Source organism: Macrobrachium nipponense, chromosome 3, assembly GCF_015104395.2.
Source record: "Macrobrachium nipponense isolate FS-2020 chromosome 3, ASM1510439v2, whole genome shotgun sequence".
Classification (NCBI taxonomy): domain Eukaryota; kingdom Metazoa; phylum Arthropoda; class Malacostraca; order Decapoda; family Palaemonidae; genus Macrobrachium; species Macrobrachium nipponense.
The window spans coordinates 118,834,463-118,859,182 of record NC_087202.1 but is presented as its reverse complement, the minus strand read 5'-3'; the positions used below and the strand labels follow the sequence as shown (position 1 = coordinate 118,859,182).

Genomic DNA, 24,720 nt, shown 5'->3' with positions numbered 1-24,720 from the left:
GACTCAGTCGCCGCTGACGGAGTCGGCTTTGATATCTTGGGCAGGGATTTCGGTCTTACAGACTTTACCTTGGGACGAACCGACCGTGAGCTGTCCCAAGCGGGGTGGACTTAGAGAAGCCCCAGTAAGAAGAGGTACCTCGCCACTTACCTGCTCTCCCAGGGCCATAGGTTCGGTATAGATGTTGATGGCAGCCACATTCGCCATCAAATCCTCTTGGTCGTCTGGAAGGGGGCCCGTCTCCGCTCGGATGGCATCGATGATTGGGGCCGCCAGACGTGGCTGGACTGACGCCGAAGGGGACCCCTTGAAAAAAAGGGTTCCAAGGCTGGCGTCCAAGATGTAGGGATGACCCGATGGCGCGTTTCTCCTGTACCCGGAGACCCAGCACTTCAGGTCCGTCTTGGCGCTCTGGTGGGCGTCCTCACCCGTCTGTCGGGGAGGAAGGGGAATTAACCTTCCCGACATAGGAAACCAGTTTGTTGAACAATATTGTTACATGGTTTATTACAATTTTCATCATGAAAAAAAAGGGGGGGGGGAGTTTAAGATCCTTACCTGATCATTCATAAGGAGCATCACCATCTCGTAACAGATGGTGCAGGCCTCCGGGTGCCAAACCATATACGGAAGCTGTCCCTCCTCGGCTACAAAGGAGACGGAGCAGTTCGTGTGGGAGCGACACACTTTGTGCCCCACGGTCTCGCCGAGGGAGGCGGTGCCAGGGTGACCAGATTTTGAAAATTGAAATACGGGACACTTAAATTGAAGAGGTAATTGAACAATATAGACACAACTTATGCGAAGTTATGCACGCAGTGACACTGGCAACGTCCTTCTCAGCCTTCTTTATTGACTTTTCTTTTGTTTTAAAGTGTATTCGTTGTAGATTTTGTTACAAACAGCTGTGCATTACATGTGTCAAAGCATTAGAATATTGCAATCAAGCATGTTTTGCAGCTTTGAAGGATATTTATAACAAAAGTGACTTGCTATAATATATTGAATAAATTGCAGATAATAAAATACATATGATGAAAACCTTTCAATAATCCTTTTAAAATGATTTTCCTCATAGTTGTTAAGTTATTTTCATTTGTCATATTTTGCACTAGATCCAACTGCTCTCAAGAGATGGTGTTTGGTTTGAGCATATGTGATGAACTCTCAACAGGACAGTGTGAAATTGCACTTTATCTGTAGTTCTGACTTTGTCATCTCTACACTGCACCGGTTCCTGCACCCACCCCATCGTTGGCCCATCAGGGAGAATACTCGCCCCACTTGAGCGTTTGAAGGGGGGATGCTTAGTACAAATTTTGCTAGTTTATTGTTTTTTTTTATATATATATAAATATTGAAAATACGGGATAAAAGGCTTCCCGGGGAGGGTTGATACGGGACACGGGACTAATGTCATAAATACGGGACAATCCCGTCAAATACGGGACGTCTGGTCACCCTGGGCGGTGCACCCCGGCGACTGACAGCGCACCTTCTGTAATGGTAATTATTAATGAGTATCAGCCTCAAGGAGGGCCGGAGCTGCTCCGGTGAGAGTATGGAACTTAAACTAGATAAAGTTCAAGACTTACTCATTAATAAACATCCAATTCACTGAATAATTTCTTATATAATAGCTAACTGCCTGCTCTCGATCCCTCTCCTGGATTTTATGTAGGTCTAGTACTTGAGATCCAATATTGGCCGGACTATGAGGAGGACAGGCCTCAACTCTGTAAGTCCGGCCGGACCGGAGGGCTACGTATGAACGTAGGCGCCTACATGATCTCCAAGAATGAGAACTGAGCTATAGCAGGTTTAATGCAAAACTCCGGTGGCGGATGTGAGGGTGAGTCACTCTACGTCGGCACCGCAAGTGTCCAGAGCTGTTCACTGTACGATCTCTCAAGGCTTAGCTCACCTGAAGTCTCATTTCTCTTTGTCCTAGCCACTGGCTGTGGAATAGACTGAGGTGGCGGGTCAGGGGAAGGTAATTCCATATCTGACGTTGCCTACCTTTACTGAGGGGGGTTTGGGAGCAAGGCTCCTACCCCAATTCCACTGTTAGAGGAGCCGGAGAAAGAGACAACGGAGCGGCGGAGCAACATATGTACTACCCGAAGCTATGTCCGTCATCCGGCGGGGCCGGAGGACGATACCTCGGAGCTGTAATACCCCTCACACCCCCACACTCGTCCCCCTCCTTCCACTTATGTGAAACTCAAGTCAATGTTCCCCACTAAGAGTACTAGTACCACGAGTTATAACGGTTCGGCTGGGCCAAGCCTAGTAGTGGGTAGGGTGGGAGGAGGGGGGTTGCTGGGGGGGGGGGGGGGGGGGGGGCGGTGTTCGATCAGAGGTGGCTACCCATTAGCGGTTGTGTAGGCTACCACTGTAGGGGTGGTAGTGTGACTGGGCCCATGGCCCGTCGTGGTTGATACAACAAGTGGTTGGGGTGGCCCTCGATCGAGAGGCATAGCCTACTACTAAGGGTTAAACTGAAGGAGGCTAGGCAAAGACGAATGTTAACCAGACCTTTTACAGTACAGTAATACAGTATTGCATAATGACAATAATGGATATTCATCAGACTTGATAATGAGGTATTATGGAAGAGTTACAGGGGGGATGGGGGGAGCCTGGTTGGTCGTGAACGTCTGGCCACCTGTCCAATCAGCGGTGGCTACCCATTAGTGGTTGTGTAGGCTACCGCTGTAGGGGTGGTAGTGTGACAGGGCCCATGGCCCGTCGTGGTTGATACAGCAACCAGTTGGAGTGGCCACTCATTAGCGGTTGTGTAGGCTACCACTGTAGGGGTGGTAGTGTGACTGGGCCCATGGCCCGTTGTGGTTGGTACAGCAACCGGTTGGGGTGGCCACCCATTAGCGGTTGTGTAGGCTACCACTGTAGGGGTGGTAGTGTGACTGGGCCCATGGCCCGTCGTGGTTGGTACAGCAACTGGTTGGGGTGGCCACTCATTAGCGGTTGTGTAAGCTACCACTGTAGTGTAATTGGGCCCATGGCCCATCGTGGTTGATACAACAAGTGGTTAGGGTGGCCCTCGATCGAGAGGCATAGCCTACTACTAAGGGTTAAACCGAAGGAGGCTAGGCCAAGACGAATGTTAACCAGACCTTTTACAGTACAGTAATACAATATTGCATAATGACAATAATGGATATACATCAGACTTGATAATGAGGTACTATGGGAGAGTTGCAAGGGGTTCTTATATATATATATATATATATATATATATATATATATATATATATATATATATATATATATATATATATGGGATAATTTTGGGAAAATAATAATGGATCAAACTGACTAACTGAGATCGCTAGCGACACGGAACGTCAGGTTAAATCTCCTTTAGGATATCATTATGCGGACAATACCCTCGACTAAACCTATCAAACTCGAATTTATTCGATGCAGACTGGCCAGGAGGATAATAAAATGAAAGATAGAGAGGCTCTCTTATCATTGATATCTCCTCTGAAGAGCCTTAACTTCTTCAGGGAAAAGACATAAAAGTAACGGTTAAGGTCAGTTAGCCTACCTTATTAATATACAGTAGTACCTCGAGATACGAAATTAATCCGTTCCGAGGCGGCCTTCGTATAATGAGTTTTTCGTATCTTGGAACACATTTTTCATGTAAAATGGCTAATCCGTTCCAAGCCCTCCAAAAACACCCCATTAAATTTCATAATAAAGCTAAATTGACCTATAAACAATGAAATACTACAACAATTTGGACCATGCAATACCTAAATTAAGAATAAAAATCCAAACCTGTAAATAAAGTGTATATAAATGTACAAGAAATATTATTACTGTAACGTAAAATGTGGAAGCTTACCTTTCGAGTGAGGCTATCTCCGAAAGTGGCGGCAGAGGAGGAGGAGGAGGACAAACGGCAGATACGTACACTTAACTTTACGAAACACATAAAAAAATGTCAAAAAACAAACTAAACTTTACAAAACACATTAACAAAACTGTAACACTTAACTTTTCAAAAAACTTAAAATAAAATTTATTTTGTCTTTTTTTTATTTTTACATTTCGTTTTACTTTTTTATAATTTACGTAATTTCAATTTCTTCACCACTGAATGGATGCCAGTCCGTTTACGGAATTTTTCGAACCACCCATGAGGAGCCTTGAACTCTGAGGTTGCCGTTGATGTCCCCTCTCCGCCGTCGTCTTTGGCTTGGGCAATCAAATCGCTGAAAAAAGCGCTGGCCTTCTGGCAGATTGCCTTCTCGGTTATCGTATCGCCATCGATTTCTTTGTCCTCGATCCATACAAGAAGCAGCCTTTCCATTTCATTATGCACATGGCTCCTCTTGTTGGACAAAATAGTCACGCCCTTGGAAGGTGTAGCTGCTTTGATGGCTTCCTTCTGCTTAAGGATGGTGCCTATCGTCGACGGATTTCGGCCGTATTCCTTAGCGATCACACTCAACCGCAAGCCAGCTTCATACATTTTTATTATCTCCATTTTTGTCTCCATAGAAAGCATTCTCTTCTTTCTGTGAACTTCAGCAACTTTCTTGGGACCCATGACTCTATGTACTGTACGTAATTAAGTTACGTTCTCACAACACGATAAAGTAGCACAACATGATAATATGTACGTACTGCAACGAAATCACTAACGAATTTACGTTACTAAACGAAATCGTTGGAGCGAACAAATGCCGATTGCGTATGGTAAAGTTTCGGGTGCGAAGTGGCCGAGGTAAAGCACGCCAACACGTAGTACGTATGTATAGAAGATGCATGATGGGAGGGATGCTGTCCAATTAGAGAGAAGGATTCATGGCTTGGCTAGCATCAGGAACCAATGGGAGAGCAGGAGGATGGTGGCGAGTCTACTATAACTAAGATGGCGGCGTGCGGCGCGAGTTTCAAAATTGTTATGGGGCGAATCTCGGACTTTCAGAAACCTTTCGTATCTTGAAAACTTTTCGTATGTAGAGCAGTAAAATTTTCGTCTTTGCTTTCGTAACTTGGATTTTTCGTAAGTTGAGCCTTTCGTATCTCGAGGTACTACTGTAGTTGGGCTGAACTGATGGGTGGCAACTCTTCCACCTCTTCAGTGAATTAATGAATAGATATATTTGCATATATTTACTTTTGAAAATAATAATTCATGCAAATTTACGTTGGGGAGAGAGAACGAGTTACCAACTCTCTCTCTCTCTCCCACTAAATAATAGACTGCGTAGCCTATCAATGATGATAATAATATTATTATGTCGAGATCACTCGGACGCGCTCACGACGGGTGAGGGGGGAGGGAGAATGAACGTTCTCAGTCTAGCCCCCAGACTAACCCCAGAGTATGTCGTGAGCACTTTTGGTACTTCTACAACATTATTTCTAATAATAGTAATAAGTATAATAAGAGAACACAAGAATTAGGTACTTTTAATCGCAAATAATATTTGATTTATTCTTATTTATGCTAAAACATGCGCACCTAATTCCCACGCGTTTTTGCTCATGATCCCAAAATGGCAGGGGGATGCCAGCTTCCCCGCAATACTTTCTATGGGGCCGAAGGCCAATAAAGGAAGTCCCGCAACCTTATAATTTATGAAAAACAGAAATTGGGGTACTCGACTTTGGTGCGGAAGACATCTCGGCGGAAGCCATCACGAAATAAGCACTCAAATCACAGAAAATCATGAGCAAGAAAAAACGTGTCGTAGATTAACGAGTTCTAAAACAGGATTGAAGGTGGTGCTCAGGTCGGGTAGTGACAGTAGTAGCGAGAGGGAGGAAGTAGTAGCCGTTGGGTCGGCTCTCCCCATGAGAGGGATTTTGGAAAGGAAACCTCTAATTGGCAGGAGACCTGTGAATAGTGGCCTTCACTCGCCTTGTACTTTATACCCGACGCCCTTAGGGTGCTCGCGCGAGGGTAGTAACCTCAGCATACCATGCTAGCTTTTTTCTCTGGTATATTTAGAACCTATTTATACTAGAAAAGTGAATAGCAGGATCCTTTTCACCGGCGAACACAGGTCGACCCAGAAAGAGGCGTACAAAAGGAGAGATGTACAAAAACCGAGGTTTGACTGTAATCAGCAACAAGGGGGGAGGAATCAGTGGTTTATCTACCCAAAAGAAATACTATTGCAATACACTCCCTAAACACCTGAATTAGCCCTGGTCACTGACTAGCCCGAACTACATCCCCACAAATTTTCCTATAAAGTGGGTATTTAATTGTCAGCTCTACCAATGCTGCAGGTAATATTTGTCTACTAAGTTACCTGTGGTATCATTGACAACACTGCTGCAGATACAGGCTTTCAGAGGCCTAGCTTTCAGAGGCCTACTCCCTCAATTGTTATTAGTTTGCCGTGCTGTGAGGATGTGTCCCACTTCTGGCAAACTTTTTGGTCTTTAGCCCAACCCCCACTAAATAGATTTGGTTTCTGGATACTAGATTACGACCTTGGCCTTTTATTAATGTCTTCGATTCTGGTTTTTCTACGTTTGGATCTGGATTTTGGAACTTCCCTCCTGGTTTTGACTTAGTTTGCTAATAGGACTCGATATGGGTAAGGTACATAAGGAAACGTCGTCAGCCAATTCTTCTACTTCTGCTTTGTCTAATGCCCCGATGTCCAAGCAATATACTGCTGGAGATGTCGGTGCTCATCAGTCCTGCTCGTCTTGCAAACAGGGGATGAGTACACTCAAACATGACTGACATTCTCTTTGCATTGCACGTAGGAAAGTTTAGTGTAGTGTCAGCCAAAGGTGTGAAGAATGTAGGGATTGGTCAGTAGAGCAAATGGGAGATTACATTAAGCACAGGAAATCCCTAGCTTCTAAGAGTAGGCGTAGATCCTTAGCTTCCAAGAGTAAGCGTAGATCGAGATCAAGGGTAGAGGTACAATCAGTTGACGAAGAAGCCTTAGAATCAGAGATGTTTAGAAAACTAGAGCAAAGGTTATCATCTAGTATGTCGAGTATATTTTCCAACTTTATGAGTAAATTATCTGAAAGTAAGGATAATAGTAGTGTAAGTAATTCTAATTGTTCTCTCTCAGCCCCCCTGCCTGTCCCAGAATCATCCCCCATGGGTGCTGGGGGTCATGGAGATCTGCAAGTCTCAAAGGAAGGATCTGCTTGCTCCCCAGGCATGGAACAGGCAGTGTTGGCAGCAGAATTCCTGAGTATGATGGGTTCGTCGTTGGATCCATCTGCAGTTTTATTTCCTGCTTTGAAGGCTATGCGACAGAAGGCTTCTAAGTCTGTAGGTGGGCGTGTGGATGTGGTTTCGGGTTTGTTGGGGCCTGAGATTTTGGATAATACTCCATCTTCGAAGGTTCCTCTTCCCTCGGTGGATAAGTTTAGGGCTATCTTTTGGTGGTGGTAATTCTGGTGATCAGGGTTTTAATTTGGCTGAGTATAATGCAAATTTGTTAGGTTTGTCACAAGGGTATAGGTTATTAGTTAGACAATGTTTCTATTTCAGTTTTTCCAACATTCTTGATCACATATTGAAGAATTTTCCTGAGTTTACTAATGAGGTTTATCAAAATGATCAGGGGGAACAGAGTTGGTTTATTTTCTTTCTCTAAAAACTATGGCGTCTTCTGCTGCTTCTGATCCTTCCCCTCCCACTTTTCATTCCAAACCTTCAATCAACTTTTTCGGGTCATTCTTCATCATATCGGAGTCTTCGTTCGCCCATTGTTTCTGTGCCTTCTCCCTTTGCACTTTCCATGGGTCAGGTAGGTTGGCAGACTTCTAATTTACATGCTTCTCAGGCGGTTGCGGCACCTTCTGCAAAGCCTATATTCAACCTATGATGTGTTTGAGATGTGATGTCTACATTGCAGTTCATGCGGGGGTGGGGGGGGGGGGGGGTGGCTACTGTTGTTGCCAATTTGGTTGCGCCATCGTCGAAGGTAACACTACCGATTGTATCCTCAGTCTCTCCTTTCACTAGAGTAGGTAGTAATCTTCATTCGGAAATTCCGATGGGTTCCTCAGTCCGTAGCATGTCTGTAGAGGCACCTTTGAGTGTGGTTCTTGTTGGTATGTTCTCATGTCCAACTTTGGCATGTCCAACTTTGGCATGTCCAACTTTGGCACTGGGTGCTCCGGTAGTTACTGTGAGTGTGGCTTCTTCCTTTTTCTCTCCTTCTTCAACTTCTTTCTCAACTTTCCCTGGGGATTTGTCTATTCCTCTGTCTAAAGTGTGCAGTGCCAGTTCTGATTTGGTTGTGGGTTACCCGGGAGTACTTACTCCCCCTCCATTTATCAATGTGACGTCTGCTCCGAATACCTGTCAGGGTGGTTTGTTGATTCAGCCAGCATTAGGTGGATCAGGTGTTGTGGCTTCTCCGCTCTTAAGGTGTTGGTGTTGTTTGCCCAGGTACGGTCGGCTCAGGTGTTACGTCATTGTCGCTGAGCGGTGTGGGGTTTGCACAGTCGATTGCAGCTGGCTCAACTGTTGCGTCATTATTATTAGTTGGTATGGGGTTTGCGCAACTAAGTTTGGTTCGCTCAGGTGTGATGGGACCAGGCATGTTAGGTGTTGGATTAGCACATCCAGGGATAGTGGGTCCCATGTCATCGAGTGTAGCTTGTACAGGTCTCTTTTCCTATTCCAATTCGGTCAGACCAGCCTGATAGAGAATGTTCTGTGGAAGAGGAGGAACCAGTACCAAACGTGGGATTTTCTCCAGCTAATGAAAGCGAATACAAGCCAGTGGTGGATGTTATCCATTCTCTATCCGTAGTCCAAGGCTCCTGAGGGGCCTATACAACCCAATCAGGTAAGGTTTGAGATGTACTCAACCAAGCCAGTAGTTTCTCAAACATCTAGTAAGCTGGTCTGGTTTGGCTGGGTGGAGCAGGCTTTAAGAGAGGCGGACTCTAGGTTAGGATCTCTTATTGGGTCGGGTAAGCAGGATTCAACCCTGCTACCCAATCGGAAGGGGTTTTACCGGGTAGCAGGTAACCCTTCTTCCAGTGTCAGAGTTCCACTCAGTGAATCGATTGAGGCTCTTCTCTCTCAGGTGCCTTCGCCAAATAGGTTGATAGCGGTCACATCTTGGTAGGCATGTATTTTGGAGGACACCTTTTGCAGCCATTTAGAGGCTTTGCCCCACTCTATGTGGATGTTGTTGGGGTTGATGGGGCTCTAAAGTAGGATTGGTATTCTCCATCTGATCCTGTACTGTTTGACAGCCACATCACCTCAGTTTTGATGGGGTTGGCATATGAGGCTAATATTTCGGCTGGTGGCACCATGTTCTTTGGTAAAGAAGAGAAGGGACTTCTTTTTTAAATCATCTGCCTCTGCTCTATCCTGATATTCTTAAGAGGGTTCTGTTGAGGGCGCCCTTTGCGCTCTGCAACGGTCTGTTTAGAGAGGAAGACTATTCTGCTATGATTAATTTAGTGTCGTCGTCTTCGTTGGCAGTAGAGTCGCAGCAGGCTATGATTCGTGTTGTGGCTCAGGGTCAAAATCCCCTAAAGGATCCAGGATGTCATCTCCAGTTAAACGATCTAGTTCCAAATCCCCTGTAAGATGCTGAAGGTTCACTTCGCTTCTAAGGGTTCGGCTTCTGTCCTTTCTTCGAAGCCTTCATCGTCCAAGAAGGGTTTTCTGAGATAGGAGATGTTTACCTTGCTGGTACCAGTAGGAGGTTGTCTTGCTCCTTTTTTTAATATCTGGGAGGAGTGGTGCACAGAGAGTTGGGTAGTGAAGTTGTTGAGGAACGGGTGCAGGGTCCCTTTTCATTCTCGTTTTCCTCTGTTCGACTCTCCGGTTTACTTTCCTAGTTATTCCCCATCTTCCATCAAAAGGATAGCGTTAGCAACAGAGATCCAATCCTTGTTGGAGAAGGGAGTAAGAGAGCCTGCTCCTCCTTTCTGGGATTTTACAGCAGGGTCTTCATTACCTCAAAAGCGGGAGGGTCTTGGAGATCCATTATAGATCTTTTGGGTCTCAACTGACTGGTAGTTTCGATGAAGTTTCACATGGAAACTTCTCAGTCAGTGCTGCTGTCAGTTTGGAGAGACGATTGGATGGTTTCAGTGGACTTCAACGATGCATATCTCCAGGTTCTGATTCATCAGGAATCTCGGAGGTTCTTTTGTTTCTTGGCTCCAACTGGAATGTTCCAGTTCAAGGTCCTCTGCTTCAGTCTGACCACAGCACCTCAGGTATTCATGAGGGTAATGTCACCTATTATGTGTATAATACATCATCGGGGATTTCAGATGAGGAGATACCTCGACGATTGGTTGGTCCAGGCCTCGTCTGTAGACAAGGTAATACAGGCGAGGGACTTAATAACTGGACTTACGTCAGATTTTAGGGAATGTCAATTTTGACAAAAGCTCTCTTATTCCAGTTCAATTGAAGACCTATTTGGGGATGGAAATTCAGACATGTCCTTTGAAGGTTTTCCCGACACAGGAACGGGTTCTTGCGGTCCTGCAACAAGAGATATTCTTGTCGGACAGAGCTCAACTGGTGAGCATGTGGAAGAGCTTTTTGGGAAGAATGTCCTCCCTCTCACTGCTAGTTCTGGGGTCTCGTCTCTGGATATGTTCTCTGCAGGTGTGTCCCAGGAATTGCTGGGACTTTCAGGAAGAGAACGCAGTGGTACTCTGGGACAATTCTTGCCTGAAGGATCTTCGGGTGTGGTCAGAAGAACATCATCTTACCAGCGGTGTAAGAGTGGACTACCCTCCCCCAGACTTTCATCTGTATACAGATGCTTCAGATCGGGGGTGGGGTGCAACTCCAGAGGACTCAGGCCAGCAGTCTTTGGAGGGACCTGGATTGAGAGGCGTCTATAGATTTTTGAGAGTTGAGAGCAGTGGAAGAGGTGCTAAGTTCATTTTCGGAACAAGTAAACAGCAAGGTAGTAGCTCTCTTTTCCAACAATGTCACAGCTGTGTCATACCTGAAGAAAGAGGGAGGAACGAGATCGGCAGTGCTAAACAATGTAGCTCAGAGACTTCCTCGTTGGTGCAAGGACTGCAGGGTTTCCCTTTTCCCTTATCCCTTAATTTGTGGTGGGGAAACTCAATGTCCTGGCAAATGTGTTGAGTCGTTCACAAGAAGTTCTCGGAGGCAAATGGACTCTTGTGCAGGAAGAGGTCATGGTGCAGAAAGAGGTGCAACATCAGACAGCTGCATTTCCATTACTTCCATCGGAACCTCCGCGTGCTAAAGTTAGCTGCCTGGAAACTGTCTGGCGAGCAGCTTGTCATTCAGGACTCTCAAGGTAGTGGCTCGCCAATTGTCTTTCTGCCTGAGAAGATCTTGTAGGAAACTATACCAGGTCTAGGTGGGCTATGTACCGTAGCTGGTGCTGAAAGGAAGGGCATAGCATTTCTCGTCTTGATTGCTAAAGTGGCAGATTTCCTCTTATTCTTGAGAAAGAAAAATGATTTATCGTTTTCAATGATTGCTGGGTATAGGTCGATGCTCAGTAGCACGTTCAGGTTTCACCTGCCAAAACTTATGACCAGTGGGATTTTACATAATCTTTTAAGATCCTTTAGGATAGAACAACCAGTTATTCTGCTTTGGGCCCCCTTGTGGGATTTAGCGGCGGTGTTAAAACTGTTGAGCTCTTCGGCTTTCAAACCCTTAGAAGTGTTATCATTAAGAGAGCTAACCAAGAAAGTGTTGTTTTTAGTCACTCTCACGACGGCAAAGAGGATTGGGGAGATTCAGGCAGTGGCAAGGATGGTATCTTTTTCGGGGCAGGATATTTTCTCTCATATTTGCCAGAATTTGCAAAGTCTGAGTCAGAATTGAATACCTTCTGAGAGCATTTAGAGTTTCATCATTAGAGGATTTCGTAGGAGTTAACAAGTCTGAAATGTGGCTGTGTCCAGTGCAAGCTCTCAAAGTCTATTTGTCCAGCACAGAGAAACTTCTACCTTATCCTAGGACCTTATTTGTTTCTCCTAGGTGTGCACCTCACCCAATTTCCAAGAATGCTATGTTTCTTCTTGCGAGAGGTTATTACTCAAGTGTCAGATGGTTCTTCAGCCTTTTTGGAGCCTTCTAGTTCTTCATGTCCAAGGGTGCACAGTATCAGGGGGATGGATACTTCTTCAGCTGTCTTAAAGAATTTTTCGGTGTCAGCGATCTTAGAGGTGTCTTCTTGGAAGTCGGTGTCGGTTTTCACGGCTTTCTATCTTATGGATATCCAGTTTTCTTCTGAGAAGGGCTACTCGCTAGGTCCCCTTGTTGCCAACTCAATTTTATAATTTTTCTCATTTCGCTAGGGCTTTAGGGGTTCAGGTAGTTGGTGGTAGTTTAAGGTTTTACAGTCTCTATGTCAAGGTTCATTTTAAGTGCATTTTTCATATGTCTTGGAAGGTAGGTAGATCCCAACTGGTCATGTTGGAACGTCTTCAACTCTTGAGAGGCTAGATAGCCACATAGGAGGTTTCACTTTTTTCTCCATACATGAGAGGTATAGAATACCGCATACGAGGTAATTATGTTGAGGTATTCTCTCCGCAATCATTCTCCCTAACAAATTATACAACTAGGTGAGGTTACATACTTTTACATATGGTGGGTTGATATTGAGTTACGTACCTGCTTATGTTCCGTTGTCAGGTCGGGCTGAATTAGATTGATCCCACCTCCATTTAAATGTTGTTAATTAGGCTAATTCAGGTTTTCAGGGAGTGTATTGCAATGTAAAGTTTTCATAATAAAACTAATATTGTAATACTTACCTGAACACCTGAATGATTCCCAACCTCTTCCCCTCTTCAATTTTGATAGTGAATGACTCAATTGAGGAGGTAGGCCTCTGACGTCTGGTATTTGCAGCAGCATTGCCAATTCAGTAACTCAGGTAACTCAGTAGACAAATTTTTTACCTGCAGCGTTGGTAGCGCTGACAGTTAAATATACTACTCACTTTGTGGGAAAATGTGTGGGGATGTAGTTCGGGCTGGTCAGTGACCAGGGCTAATTCAGGTGTTCAGGTAAGTATTACAATATATTAGTTTTATTATGAAAACATAATTTTCTTATGGGATTTAATACAAAAGTAATTGTGTTTATCTCTCTCAATGTGCAATGATACAAGTCTACTTTACTCTAAATCAATACAAAAGTAATTGTGTTTATATCTCTTAATGTGCAGTTATTCAAATCTATTTTACTCTAAATTTATTACTATATTTTTTACCTTTGAACATAATAGGAACAATCTTATAATGTGCTGGAATACTATTTATGACGATCTTGAAGAGGTTACATTCATTGTCGTTATTTTCTAACGTTACCTTCAGTAATTGAAACTAATGTTTTAATTATCACCACATAATAGTAAGAAATTTATGCATTCTATTGCAAATTACTGCATTTTTTCTGATTAAAACTAGCATGGGAAAATTCCTTGAATTTTCATATACGTAAGTGTCAAATTTGTATTCGTATCGAACTATTGCTGACATTTTGCTGTTCCCACTATAATTCGCCTGTGTCACTATGAACAGAAATCAGATTTCATTCAAAAGTGAAAATAGCACAGTATATTATGATCTTCTTCCCAGCTGGTTCCCATTTTTGTATGGGGTCGCTGTTTCGGATGAGCCATTTCCATCTATTTCTATCCTGCACTTCTGCCTCATCCATTCCCTTCTCTTGTAAGTCTCCTCTCATACAGTCCTTCCACCTCTTTCTTGGTCTCCCTCTTCTTCTTCTTTGAACCTCCATCCCCATAGTATGTCTCCCAGCATGGCCCTCATCTCTCCTCAATAGGTGACCATACCATCTCAGCCTCCCCTCCTGCACTTTCTTTGATACTTCCACCACCTTAGTCGACCCTCTTATGTAGTCGTTTCTGATCTTATCCTCTCTTGACACCCCAGACGTCCACCTAAACATTCTCATTTCTGCCACATCCATCTTCTGTGTTTTTCTTATGCTTGCTGTTTCTGTACCATACAGCATTGCTGTTCTTACCACCGTCTTGTGAAATTTTCCTTTTAACCTCGGCGGTACTTTCTTGTCACAAAGAACTCCAGAGGCTGCTCTTCAGTTGTTCCAGCCTGCCTGTACCCAATGTTTTACTTCTTCTTCCATACTTCCTCCAGCGTTAACAAAAGATCCCAAATACTTAAACTTATCAACTCTTTTTATTTGTTCTCCACCAAGCTGAATACTTTCTCTATCATCCCCCACAGTGGTGGTACACATATATTCTGTCTTAGATCTACTTATTCTCATTCCACTGTCCTCTAGTACTTGTCTCCATCTTTCCAATTTCATTTCCAGATCTTCCATGCTCTCTGCGCACAGAACAATATCATCCGCATACAATAAGTTCCATGATATTACCAACCTTACTTCCTCCATCACTATGTTAAAGATAAATGGGCTCAGAGCCGACCCATGGTGTAATCGTACTCCCACCTCAAAACCCTCTTGTCTCCCCAACACTGTTCCTCACTCTGGTAAATACATTTCGGTACATCTCTTGTATCAATCACTTGTACTCAGACTCCTCCATACCTCTTGTGTCGGGACTTGGTCATAAGCCTTTTCAAGGTCAATGAATACCATATGTAGGTCCCTTTGCTTTTCCGTAAATTTCTCCATTAGTTGCCGCAGACAAAATATACCATCTGTTGTTCCCCTTCCCTTCATAAATCCCATCTGCTCTTTACCTATTTGTACTTCTTTTCTCATCTATCATCCTTTCCAGTATCTTCAAAGTGTGGGAGATCAATTTAATACCCCTATAATTACCACACTCTTGGACATTGCCTTTCCCTTTAAATATTGGGATCAATATACTCCCATGCCACTCATTTGGTAACTTTTCCTGTTCAAAGATCTTTATCATAAGATCGTACAGTACATCCACTCATTCATCTCCTAATGCTTTCCATGCCTCCACAGGAATCATGTCTGGTCCGGTTGCCTTCCCATTCTTCATCTTCTTCAGTGTATTTAGTACCTCTTGCATAGAAAACCTCATTACCATGCCAATGTTCACTTGTCCATCCTCTCTTAGTAGTCTATTATTTTCTTCATTTAACAACTGTTCAAAATGTTCCTTCCATCTCATCACAAAGTCTTCCTTCTTTCTAAGTGTGTACTACATCATCTTGATCTTTTATTTGTTTGATATGTGTAATATCTTTCGTGCTCTTATTTCTAGCCTTTGGTTGCTTGATCATCTTCTTTAATCCTTCCTTTGTCCCCAGCTCATCATACACATCATCATATGACTTTGCTTTAGCTTGGGCTACCACCTTTTTCACCACCTTGTTTTTCTCTCTGAACCTATCTCTGTCTTCCACAGACTGTGAATCTTCCCATCTTTTCTTTGCCTCCTTCTTATCTTTTACTACTTTCTCAATGTCTTCATCCCACCACCAACTCCTTTTCTTCTCATATGATACCAGATGTCTCTCCCAGCAGCTCCTTTCCATGCCTTCTTATTACTGCTGCATTTTGTGCCCACCATTCTTGAACATCTTCAATCCTTATATCAATATCTTCCCCAAACCCTCCTCTTAAACTCTTCTCTTCTTATCCCCTTCCTTCTCTAATTTGTACCATTTAATTTTCCTTATCCCTTTAGCGTTGGTTTTTCGCTCCCTTTTTAACTTCAGTTCCATACATAGCAGTCTGTGTTGGAAATACCAGCCTTATCAGTCCTCTCATCCTCAGACGGTCGTCCAAGCGGTTCCTGTCTCCCAGATCGGCAAGCCTTCAACATCCAAGGCACAGCCACAGCAGCAGTTTGTCCTGGTGCAGAGTCCACCGACTCTGCAACCTTCGACTTCAACCACTTTAGTAGCCTCCCCAGCCTTCAACGCCTCCTATGAGTCACGAGGAGCATTTCTTGGCTACAACAAACATGCAGGGAGTAGCAGAGCCAGAGGTGCCTTCCAGCAGAGAGGTGGCTCTGGAGGCAGAGGCTTCAGAGGAGGCAGGGGAGGTAAGACCTCAACCAACCAGTGAGACCCAGCAGGTGGGCGGGAGACTGTATCTCTTTCGGGACCATTGGACCTTCAGTTCATGGGCCCACAGCATAGTATCGAAAGGTCTGGGGTGGAAATGGGAGAAAGGGCCTCCTCCACCAGTCAGTTTTCACCAGGCTCCAACGACAGACCTAGACTATGCCAAAGATCTCCTTCAAAAGAAAGTAATAAAGAAAGTCAATCGCCTGAAATTTCAAGGACGTCTGTTCAGTGTACCAAAGAAGGACTCGGACAAACGAAGAGTGATTCTCGACCTGTCCCGTCTCTACTCATACATTCAATGCGACAAGTTCCGCATGCTGACCGTCTGGCAGGTGCGGACCTTACTTCCCCGTGGGGCCGTCACCACCTCTATAGATCTTAGAGACGCTTACTATCATGTTCCGATAGCAAGAAACTTCTCTCCATACCTAGGCTTCAAACTAGGAAAACAAGCTTACTCATTCAGAGTCATGCCATTCGGGCTCAACATAGCGCACAGAATATTCACCAAACTAGGAGAGACAGTAGTGCAAGAACTAAGATCTCAAGGGGTAATGTTAGTAGCTTACCTAGACGACTGGCTCATTTGGGCAACCAACGACGAGGAGTGTCGCAAAGCAACAACCAAAGTAATAGAATTCTTAGAGTATCTGGGTTTCCAGATAAACAAGCAAAAGTCTCTTCTCATCCCGGTGTCCCGCTTTCAATGGGACCTAACCTCACACAAGCTATCTCTCCCATCAAAGAAGTGCAGAGAGATAGCGAAGGCTATGAGACAGTTCCTCAGGAACAAAAAGGCTTCTCGTCGTACCCAGGAGAGAATTCTAGGTTCTCTTCAGTTTGCCTCAATACCAGACGTCCTGTTGAAAGCCAGGCTGAAGGATATCAATCGAGTCTGGCGGAAAAGAGCCAACAACAAATTCAGACAAGATCTCTTTGATTCCGCCGATATTGAAGAAAAGACTCAGTCCGTGGACGGAACCCCGGAGTCTCTCCAAGTCAGTACCACTGCAATTTCCCCCACCATCTCTGATAGTCCACACGGACGCCTCTCTGAGCAGTTGGGGGCTACTCCCAGTACAAAAAGGTTCAAGTAATGTTGTCGAATACATTCCGCCAGTTCCACATCAATGTCCTAGAAGCAATGGCCATTTTTTTGACCTTAAAACGTCTGGCTCCAGTCAAGAACAGTCACGTAAGATTAGTCTCGGACAGTGCAGTGATAGTTCATTGCATAAACAGAGGAGGCTCCAAGTCGAGCAAAGTAAATCATGTAATGAATTCGATTTTTTCGTTAGCAATGAAAAATCACTGGTACCTGTCAGCTACTCACCTGGCAGGAGTACGGAATGTCATCGTAGACCCGCTATCCAGAACGACTCCGCTGGAGTCGGAGTGGTCCTGGGACATGAAGTCATTCTGTTGGATTTGCAATCAAATCCCGGGCCTTCAGGTAGACCTGTTCACCACGGAGTCCAATCACAAACTCCCGTGTTATGTGGCTCCCAACCTGGACCCTCTAGCTCATGCCACAGATGCGATGTCCATAGACTGGAACAGTTGGCAGAAAATTTACCTATTTCCACCAGTAAACCTCCTGAGGAAAGTCCTGCACAAACTCCGATCTTTCACAGGACAGGTAGCATTGGTTGCACCCAACTGGCCGAAGAGCAATTGGTTTCCTCTTCTACTAGAGTTGAATCTCCGTCCCAGACGGATTCCCTGTCCAGAACTGACTCAAGTAGTACAAACTCAGACTGTGTCAGCTTCCTCAAGAATTCTAAATGCCCCAACTTTATGGACTTCTTGAAGTTTGCTGCTCAAAAGGATGCTAGTGTCGATCCACTAAACATCCTGTTCATAGAATCAGATAAAAGAGAGTCAACACTCAGACAGTATGATTCTTCTGTAAAGAAATTGGCCACCTTTCTAAAAGAATCAGATGCCCAAAAGATGACTGTGAATCTGGCAATTTCATTCTTTAGAACCCTGTTTGAAAAAGGTCTAGCTGCCAGTGCCATTACTACAACCAAATCTGCCTTAAGGAAGATTTTTCAGCTTGGCTTTAATATTGATTTGACAGATTCATACTTCTCTTCTATCCCTCGAGCATGTGCCTGTCTGAGACCAGTGGACCGCCCCCACACGGTCTCCTGGTTTTTAAACGACGTACTCAAACTAGCTTAAGACACTGATAATGATTCATGCTCATATATAACCCTTCTCAGGAAAACATTATTCTTAATGAGTCTGGCTTCAGGCGCCAGAATATTTGAACTGTCGGCTCTCTCTAGAGACCCAATTCACATTGATTTCCTACCGTCGGGTGAAGTTCTACTATCTCCAGATCGGAAATTCTTGGCCAAGAATGAAGACCCACAAAACAGGTGGGCTCCATGGAAAATTATACCTCTCACACAGGACTCATCATTGTGTCCTATTGTCACACTAAAATCTTATGTGGCCAGAACTTCTGAAAAGTCTTCAGGTCCTCTCTTTATTAGAGAGAAGGGTGGAACCATTTCCTTAAAAGGAATTAGACAACATATCCTTTATTTTATTAAACATGCCAATCCGGATTCAGCTCCTCACGTCCATGATATCAGGGCAGTGGCTACCTCAATTAACTATTTTCACAATATGAACTTCGAGGATCTTAAGAAATATACGGGTTGGAAGTCTCCGGCAGTATTTCGATGCCACTATCTCAAGAATTTAGAGGCCCTTAAATTTTCAGCAGTGGCTGCAGGGAGCATCGTCTCCCCTAAGATGGCCGAGTCTTAGAACTCTATTTCCTACTCTTTTATTCTGCTAAAAATTTTCCCTTGATACTCACTCTTTCCTACCTGCCACGCTCGTAATCCCTACCTATCTTCCTCTGGTTCTGGGCTGGTTTGCTTATCAATCCATTGCTGGACATGTACATAGTTTAGATTTGTCATTTTTGTATTCCTTTCTAGTTGTTTTCTTAGGATAGTATGAATCTGATCATATTTGTTCCTCCTGTTTTACCATTGTATCTTATTACTTTACATTGGTTATTAAACTTAATTTTAAGAGAACATCTAATTTTTCTTGTTACTTTACCTTAGTTATTAAAACTTAATCTTAAGAGAACATTTAAGCTTTATTTTTTCCTTTTATCCTTTGATTTTGTATCTTCCAAGCTTGTATGGCCATTCTCTGATACTATTTCACTGGCCGACACAGGTCAAGCCCAGAAAAGGGATTTTGACAAAGGAAAAATCTATTTCTGGGGCAAGACCTGTGTTGCCCGGTGAACCCATCCCTCTCTTTTCCTGGTCCCCACCCTGTAGCCAGTTCAAGCTTGGGTGCGTAATCCAGGAATGAAGCCATCAGGCGTGAATCGTAGTAGTAGCGAGCAGAAGGTAGATATTGTAGTCCTTGTAACGGCACTTGCCTAGAGAGGGCCTTTGAAGGGAATCTTCTAATTGGCAGAAAACCTGTGGTAGTGGCCTCCACTCGCCCCTGTGCTTATACCAACGCCCTATGGGTGTTCGAGCTGAGGGTATAACTTCAGCATTCCATTTAGCTTTTTTCTCTGGTATATTTAGCATCTATTTATACCTAGAAATGCGTGCTACAGGAGCATTTCACCGGGCGACACAGGTCTTCCCCCAGAAATAGATTTTTCCTTTGTCAAAATCCCTTTTAGATGTTCAAATGAGCACATGGCGCTTTTAGTTTCTGCAATAACTCTTAAGCCTGTGTCTGATTCATTGAATATATACCTTACATTACTGTGGTAATGACAACTTTACCCTTCAATGTTTTTCTTGATTATGAGTTGTATTTTCCAGGATGGGTAACTTTGCTGTTTTGAAAGCAACACCAATTTCACCAGATTATAGACTGTATCAGTGGACTGGAGATCAAACTTCTGTTCTGATATCAGCTGAGAGCAAAAATAATAGTGACACAGTATGTGCTATTTTTGCTCTTCAAAATGCAAAGGTAAGGAAGTCAACTTGTGAGAGAATAGTCCAAGAGCCCACACCGATTTATTTGACTTTTTAGTGCCAAAGGGTTTGATGGATGATTTTGGTAGGAAATTTGGTCTAGTTTAAGGAACTGAATGTCTTACAAATGGGCATTGCTGCGTTATCTCACAATAGGCTCCAGACTGAGTGTAGGTACCCCTAAACACACTGATGTTGTAATTCAGTGAAATCATATTTCATACGGGATGTTCAAATGGTACATATTATCCATAATTTTTCTCTATAGAAGGAATATATCGGTGAAATAGGAATTTAATGAAAGATTTACTGATCAATGAAAATCTAAACTTTACTAAAACATAATTGCTCTGTTACAGCAATGAATATAAAATTATTGAAATTGAACTTAACATCTTATTTATTTATTTATTTATTTATTTATTTATGTAAGTGTTTATTTATTTTGAGGGGATTTCATAATCATTTCATCACAGTAGCAAAATGCATACTCATTTGTTTTTCTTTTATCCTGAAGAAACCTACAAAAAACATATTTTTGCTTGAATAAAGTCTTTTTCGATCTGTAGTATTTTATATACGTACTTTGTCAAATAATGTATCAACACTTCCTTAGAGCCAACCAACATTGCCAACCTCAGGAGAGTAGTGTTTCAGTTTTTATGAAAGTTATCTACATATACAGTATGACATATTCATATATCTTTGGTTCCTGGGGTTCAGATACATCTGGATAGTGTCAAGGTTTGGATAATGTAAATACAGATAACTGAGGGATTAATGTACAGAATATTTTCGGCACTACCAGCCTAGCACTATAAGTAGAAAATAGATTGCTGTTAAATGATCAACATACCACAAAAAACAGGTTTTGGCTAAGGAAAAAAGGGATTTTGACGTAAGGAAAAATCTATTTCTGGGCGATTGGCTCGTGTCGCCAGCGAAATATCCTTTAATCTATTATTTCTAGGGTAAATGTACTAACACATACCAGAGAATAAATAAAATAAAGAAAAAGGTCAGTATAACTGACTCGCTCACCCTCCAAGAGGGTGTCGGTATGAACACTAGGCGAGTGAGACCACTACCACGAGCCAAATACCAATAGAAATCTCCCACAACAAAAACCCTCCATGAGGAGTGCCGACCCACAGAGTGAGCAGCTCGTACTACTACTACTCCATCCCATGCTGCCGACTGCTGCGCCTCTAGTGGCCATCCTGAAGTTAGCAGACAATCTTGGGCGAAGGGATGGGTAGGGTGGGATTTCGCTGGCGACACGAGCCAATCGCCCAGAAATAGATTTTTCCTTACGTCAAAATCCCTTTTCTGGGCTCAGCTCGTGTCGCTGCGCGAAATCGTACCAGAGAAATAGCACAAGATTGTAACAAAAGAAATAAAATAAAACAGAATAGGTCTCAATAAAAAATAAAGTAAATATAAAAAAAAAAAAAAGAGTATAATTGCTAAAAAGATACAAATACACAGTGATACAAAATAGAAATATGCTTAAATTACCCTTAATTCCAAACATGTTTCTTATCATAAGGTAATTACATATGTACAGAGGTAAATTGGCTTACATGTAACAAAATAGTATCTGTGTAAAGGCATGTATCAAAATATATAACAGCAATTAAAAATGAACAAATTAAACAACAATGATAATATGTAAGGAATGCATATGACTTAATATACAAAACCCGTAACCATCATAATTGAGATGTATCCCCTAGCATAAAAATAAGGGGGTAACATCCATGAGATCAAAATCCATAATCATCTGTGAGTGTCCCTAGCAAAAAATAAGGGGCACCCACTACATCATCATCAAAGCAGCTAAGACACCAGGTGAATGTAAATGAACACGGTAGGAATAGACGAACTGTTGGGTGAAGCAGGTAGAAAGGAGGACTGAATCTTCTACTACAAATTAACTAGAATCAGGGGAAACTATGTTTCCCGCTGCTACTGCTGAAAATTTCAGAGCTTCCAAGGACTTAAGGTAATGGCGTTTGAACACTGTCGGCGATTTCCATCCGGTATATTTTTTCAACTCATCGAAGTTCATGTGTTGGAAATAATTAATTGAGGTGGCTACTGCCCTGACATCATGTGCTTTCGGGAAAGAGTCAGGATTGGCTTGCTTAATAAAGTACAGGATTTGTTGCCTGATGCCTTTAATGGATAAAGTTCCACCTTTTTCCCTCCTAAAGAGGGGACCCGATGAGGATGAGGAGGTCCTGGACAGAAAGGCTCGTAAGGTTGTAACTGGGCAAAGAGATACATCTTGTGGAAGGGGTAGTACCTTCCAAGGTTCCCACCTCATCAAAGGGTCTTCATTCTTTGCTAAAAAGCTACGTTCCGGAGAAAGTAGTACTTCCCCTGTGGGAAGGAATTGGATATGATCCGGATCTCTGGATAAAGCCGACAGTTCTGAAATTCTTGCTCCTGAAGCTAAGCTTAATAAAAACAGGGTTTTCCTTAAGAGCATTATAAACGAGCATGTGTCATTATCGGTTTCTGAAGCCAGTTTTAGAACATCGTTTAAGAACCATGAAACTGACGTAGGCCTTACAGAAGGTCTAAGTCTAGCACATGCCTTAGGAATAGACGAGAAGTAGGAATCCGTCAAGTCTATGTTGAACCCAAATTGAAATATCTTTTCAAGGCTGACTTGTTTGTCGTAATCGTGCTAGCTGCTAAACCTTTTTCAAATAAGGATCTGAAAAAGGATATAGCTGAATTAATTGTCATGATTCTAATATCAGATTCTCTCAGGAAGATTGCTAACTTTTTGACAGCAGCATCATACTGTCTCAAAGTTGAATCCCTTTTATCGGATTCCAAGAAGAGAATATTCTGAGGGTCAATATTCGCATCTCTTTTTGCCGCAAACTTCATGAAATCCATAAAGTTAGGGTTTTGAGAATCCCTGAGGAAGCGAACACAGTCTTCGTTTGTACTGACTGGGAGAGCCTGGGATTGGGGATCCGAAGAGGACGAAGGCCCAGCTCCAGAATTAGGGGATACCAATTGCTCTTCGGCCAGTCTGGGGCTACTAGAGCCACTTGACCCTTGAACGTCCTGAGTTTGTTTAACACTTTCATGAGAAGATTCACTGGAGGAGAGACATAAATCTTCTTCCAGTTGTTCCAGTCCAGAGCCAGGGCGTCCGTGGCATAGGCCAGAGGGTCCAGGTTGGGGGCTACGTAACAGGGGAGCTTGTGATTCGCTTGGGATGCGAAGAGATCCACCTGTAGCCCTGGGACTCTTTGAAGGATCCATTGGAACGAACTGTTGTCTAGAGACCATTCCGACTCTAGGGGTACTGATCGGGATAATGCGTCTGCTATGACGTTTCTCACTCCAGCTATGTGAGTGGAGGAGAGATGCCAACTGAACTTGTCTGCCAGGGAGAAGATGGCTACCATCACATGATTTAGATGACGTGACTTGGAGCCTCCTCTGTTTATACAATGTACTACCACTGCGCTGTCCAGAACTAGCTTTATGTGGGAGTACTTTGGTGGGCGCAACCTTTTTAGTCAAGAACACTGCCATTGCCTCCAATACGTTTATATGGAACTGACTGAACTGAGGTGACCAAGTTCCTTGAACCTTTTGGGCCTGGGAATACCCTCCCCAACCGCTTAAGGACGCGTCTGTGTGGATAGTAATCCCTGGTGGAGGGAACTGAAGGGGTACTGACACTGACAAATTCTTGACTTTCGCCCACGGCTGAAGTCGATTCTTTAGAATCAGAGGGACTGAGGATAGTTTGTCCCTGGACCTGACATTTGCTCGTGAGCGCCAGATTCTGGTTAGGTCTTTCAGTTTGGCTTTCATTAAGACGTTTGTCACTGATGCAAACTGGAGAGAACCCAGGATCCTCTCCTGAGCTCTCCTTGACGCCAGTTTGTGACTTAGAAATTGCTTGACTGACTTCGCTATTTCTTTCCTTTTGGTTGATGGAATCGACAGAGTATGGGAGGATAGATTCCATTGAATGCCCAGCCACTGAAAGTCTGACTCTGGAGTGAGTCTTGACTTGGTCCTGTTTATTTTGAAGCCTAGATATTCCAGGAACTGAATCACTTTCAGAGTGGCTCTGTTGCATTCCTCGACTGTTGGCGCCCAGATCAACCATCGTCGAGATACGCTACTACCATAATCCCTTGTGATCTGAGTTGTTGCACTACCACTTCCGCTAGTTTCGTGAACACCCTGGGTGCCACGTTGAGTCCGAAGGGAACTACCTTGAAGGAGAATGTCTGGTCTCCTATCTTGAAACCCAGATATGGACGGAAGTGTCTTGCAATAGGGATATGATAGTAGGCGTCTGTAAGATCGATAGAGGTGGTGACGGCCCCACAGGGGAAGTAGGGTCCGCACCTGTGAGATCGTGAGCATCTTGAACTTGTCGCAGCGGATGGCTAAGTTTAAGCGGGACAAGTCTAAGATTACTCTTCTTTTTTGTGAGCCTTTCTTTGGCACGCTGAACAAGCGACCTTGAAATTTTAATCTCTTGACTCTCACTATAGCTCCTTTCTGAAGGAGGTCCTCTGCGTACTCTGTCAATTCCTTGGAAGGAAGTTGACGGAAAGGTCTGGATGGAGGTGGGTTCGTCAACCAGCTCCAACCCAGGCCTTTTGACACTATGCTCTGAGCCCATTGGCTGAAGTTCCACCGGTGGCGAAAGTGGAACAGCCTCCCT

At 43.6% G+C, this 24,720-nt stretch overlaps 1 protein-coding gene across 2 annotated transcripts in view; it reads left to right on the top strand.

Annotated features, from left to right (window-relative positions):
* Window positions 1–24,720, top strand: part of LOC135222003 (SID1 transmembrane family member 2-like) — a 180,884-nt gene that overhangs the window by 35,415 nt on the left and 120,749 nt on the right. For both annotated transcript variants that reach the window (XM_064260113.1, XM_064260112.1), the window contains exon 5: window positions 19,845–19,998. In XM_064260113.1, coding sequence (XP_064116183.1) covers window positions 19,845–19,998 — 154 coding nt within the window. The remainder of the gene's footprint in view (window positions 1–19,844; window positions 19,999–24,720) is intronic.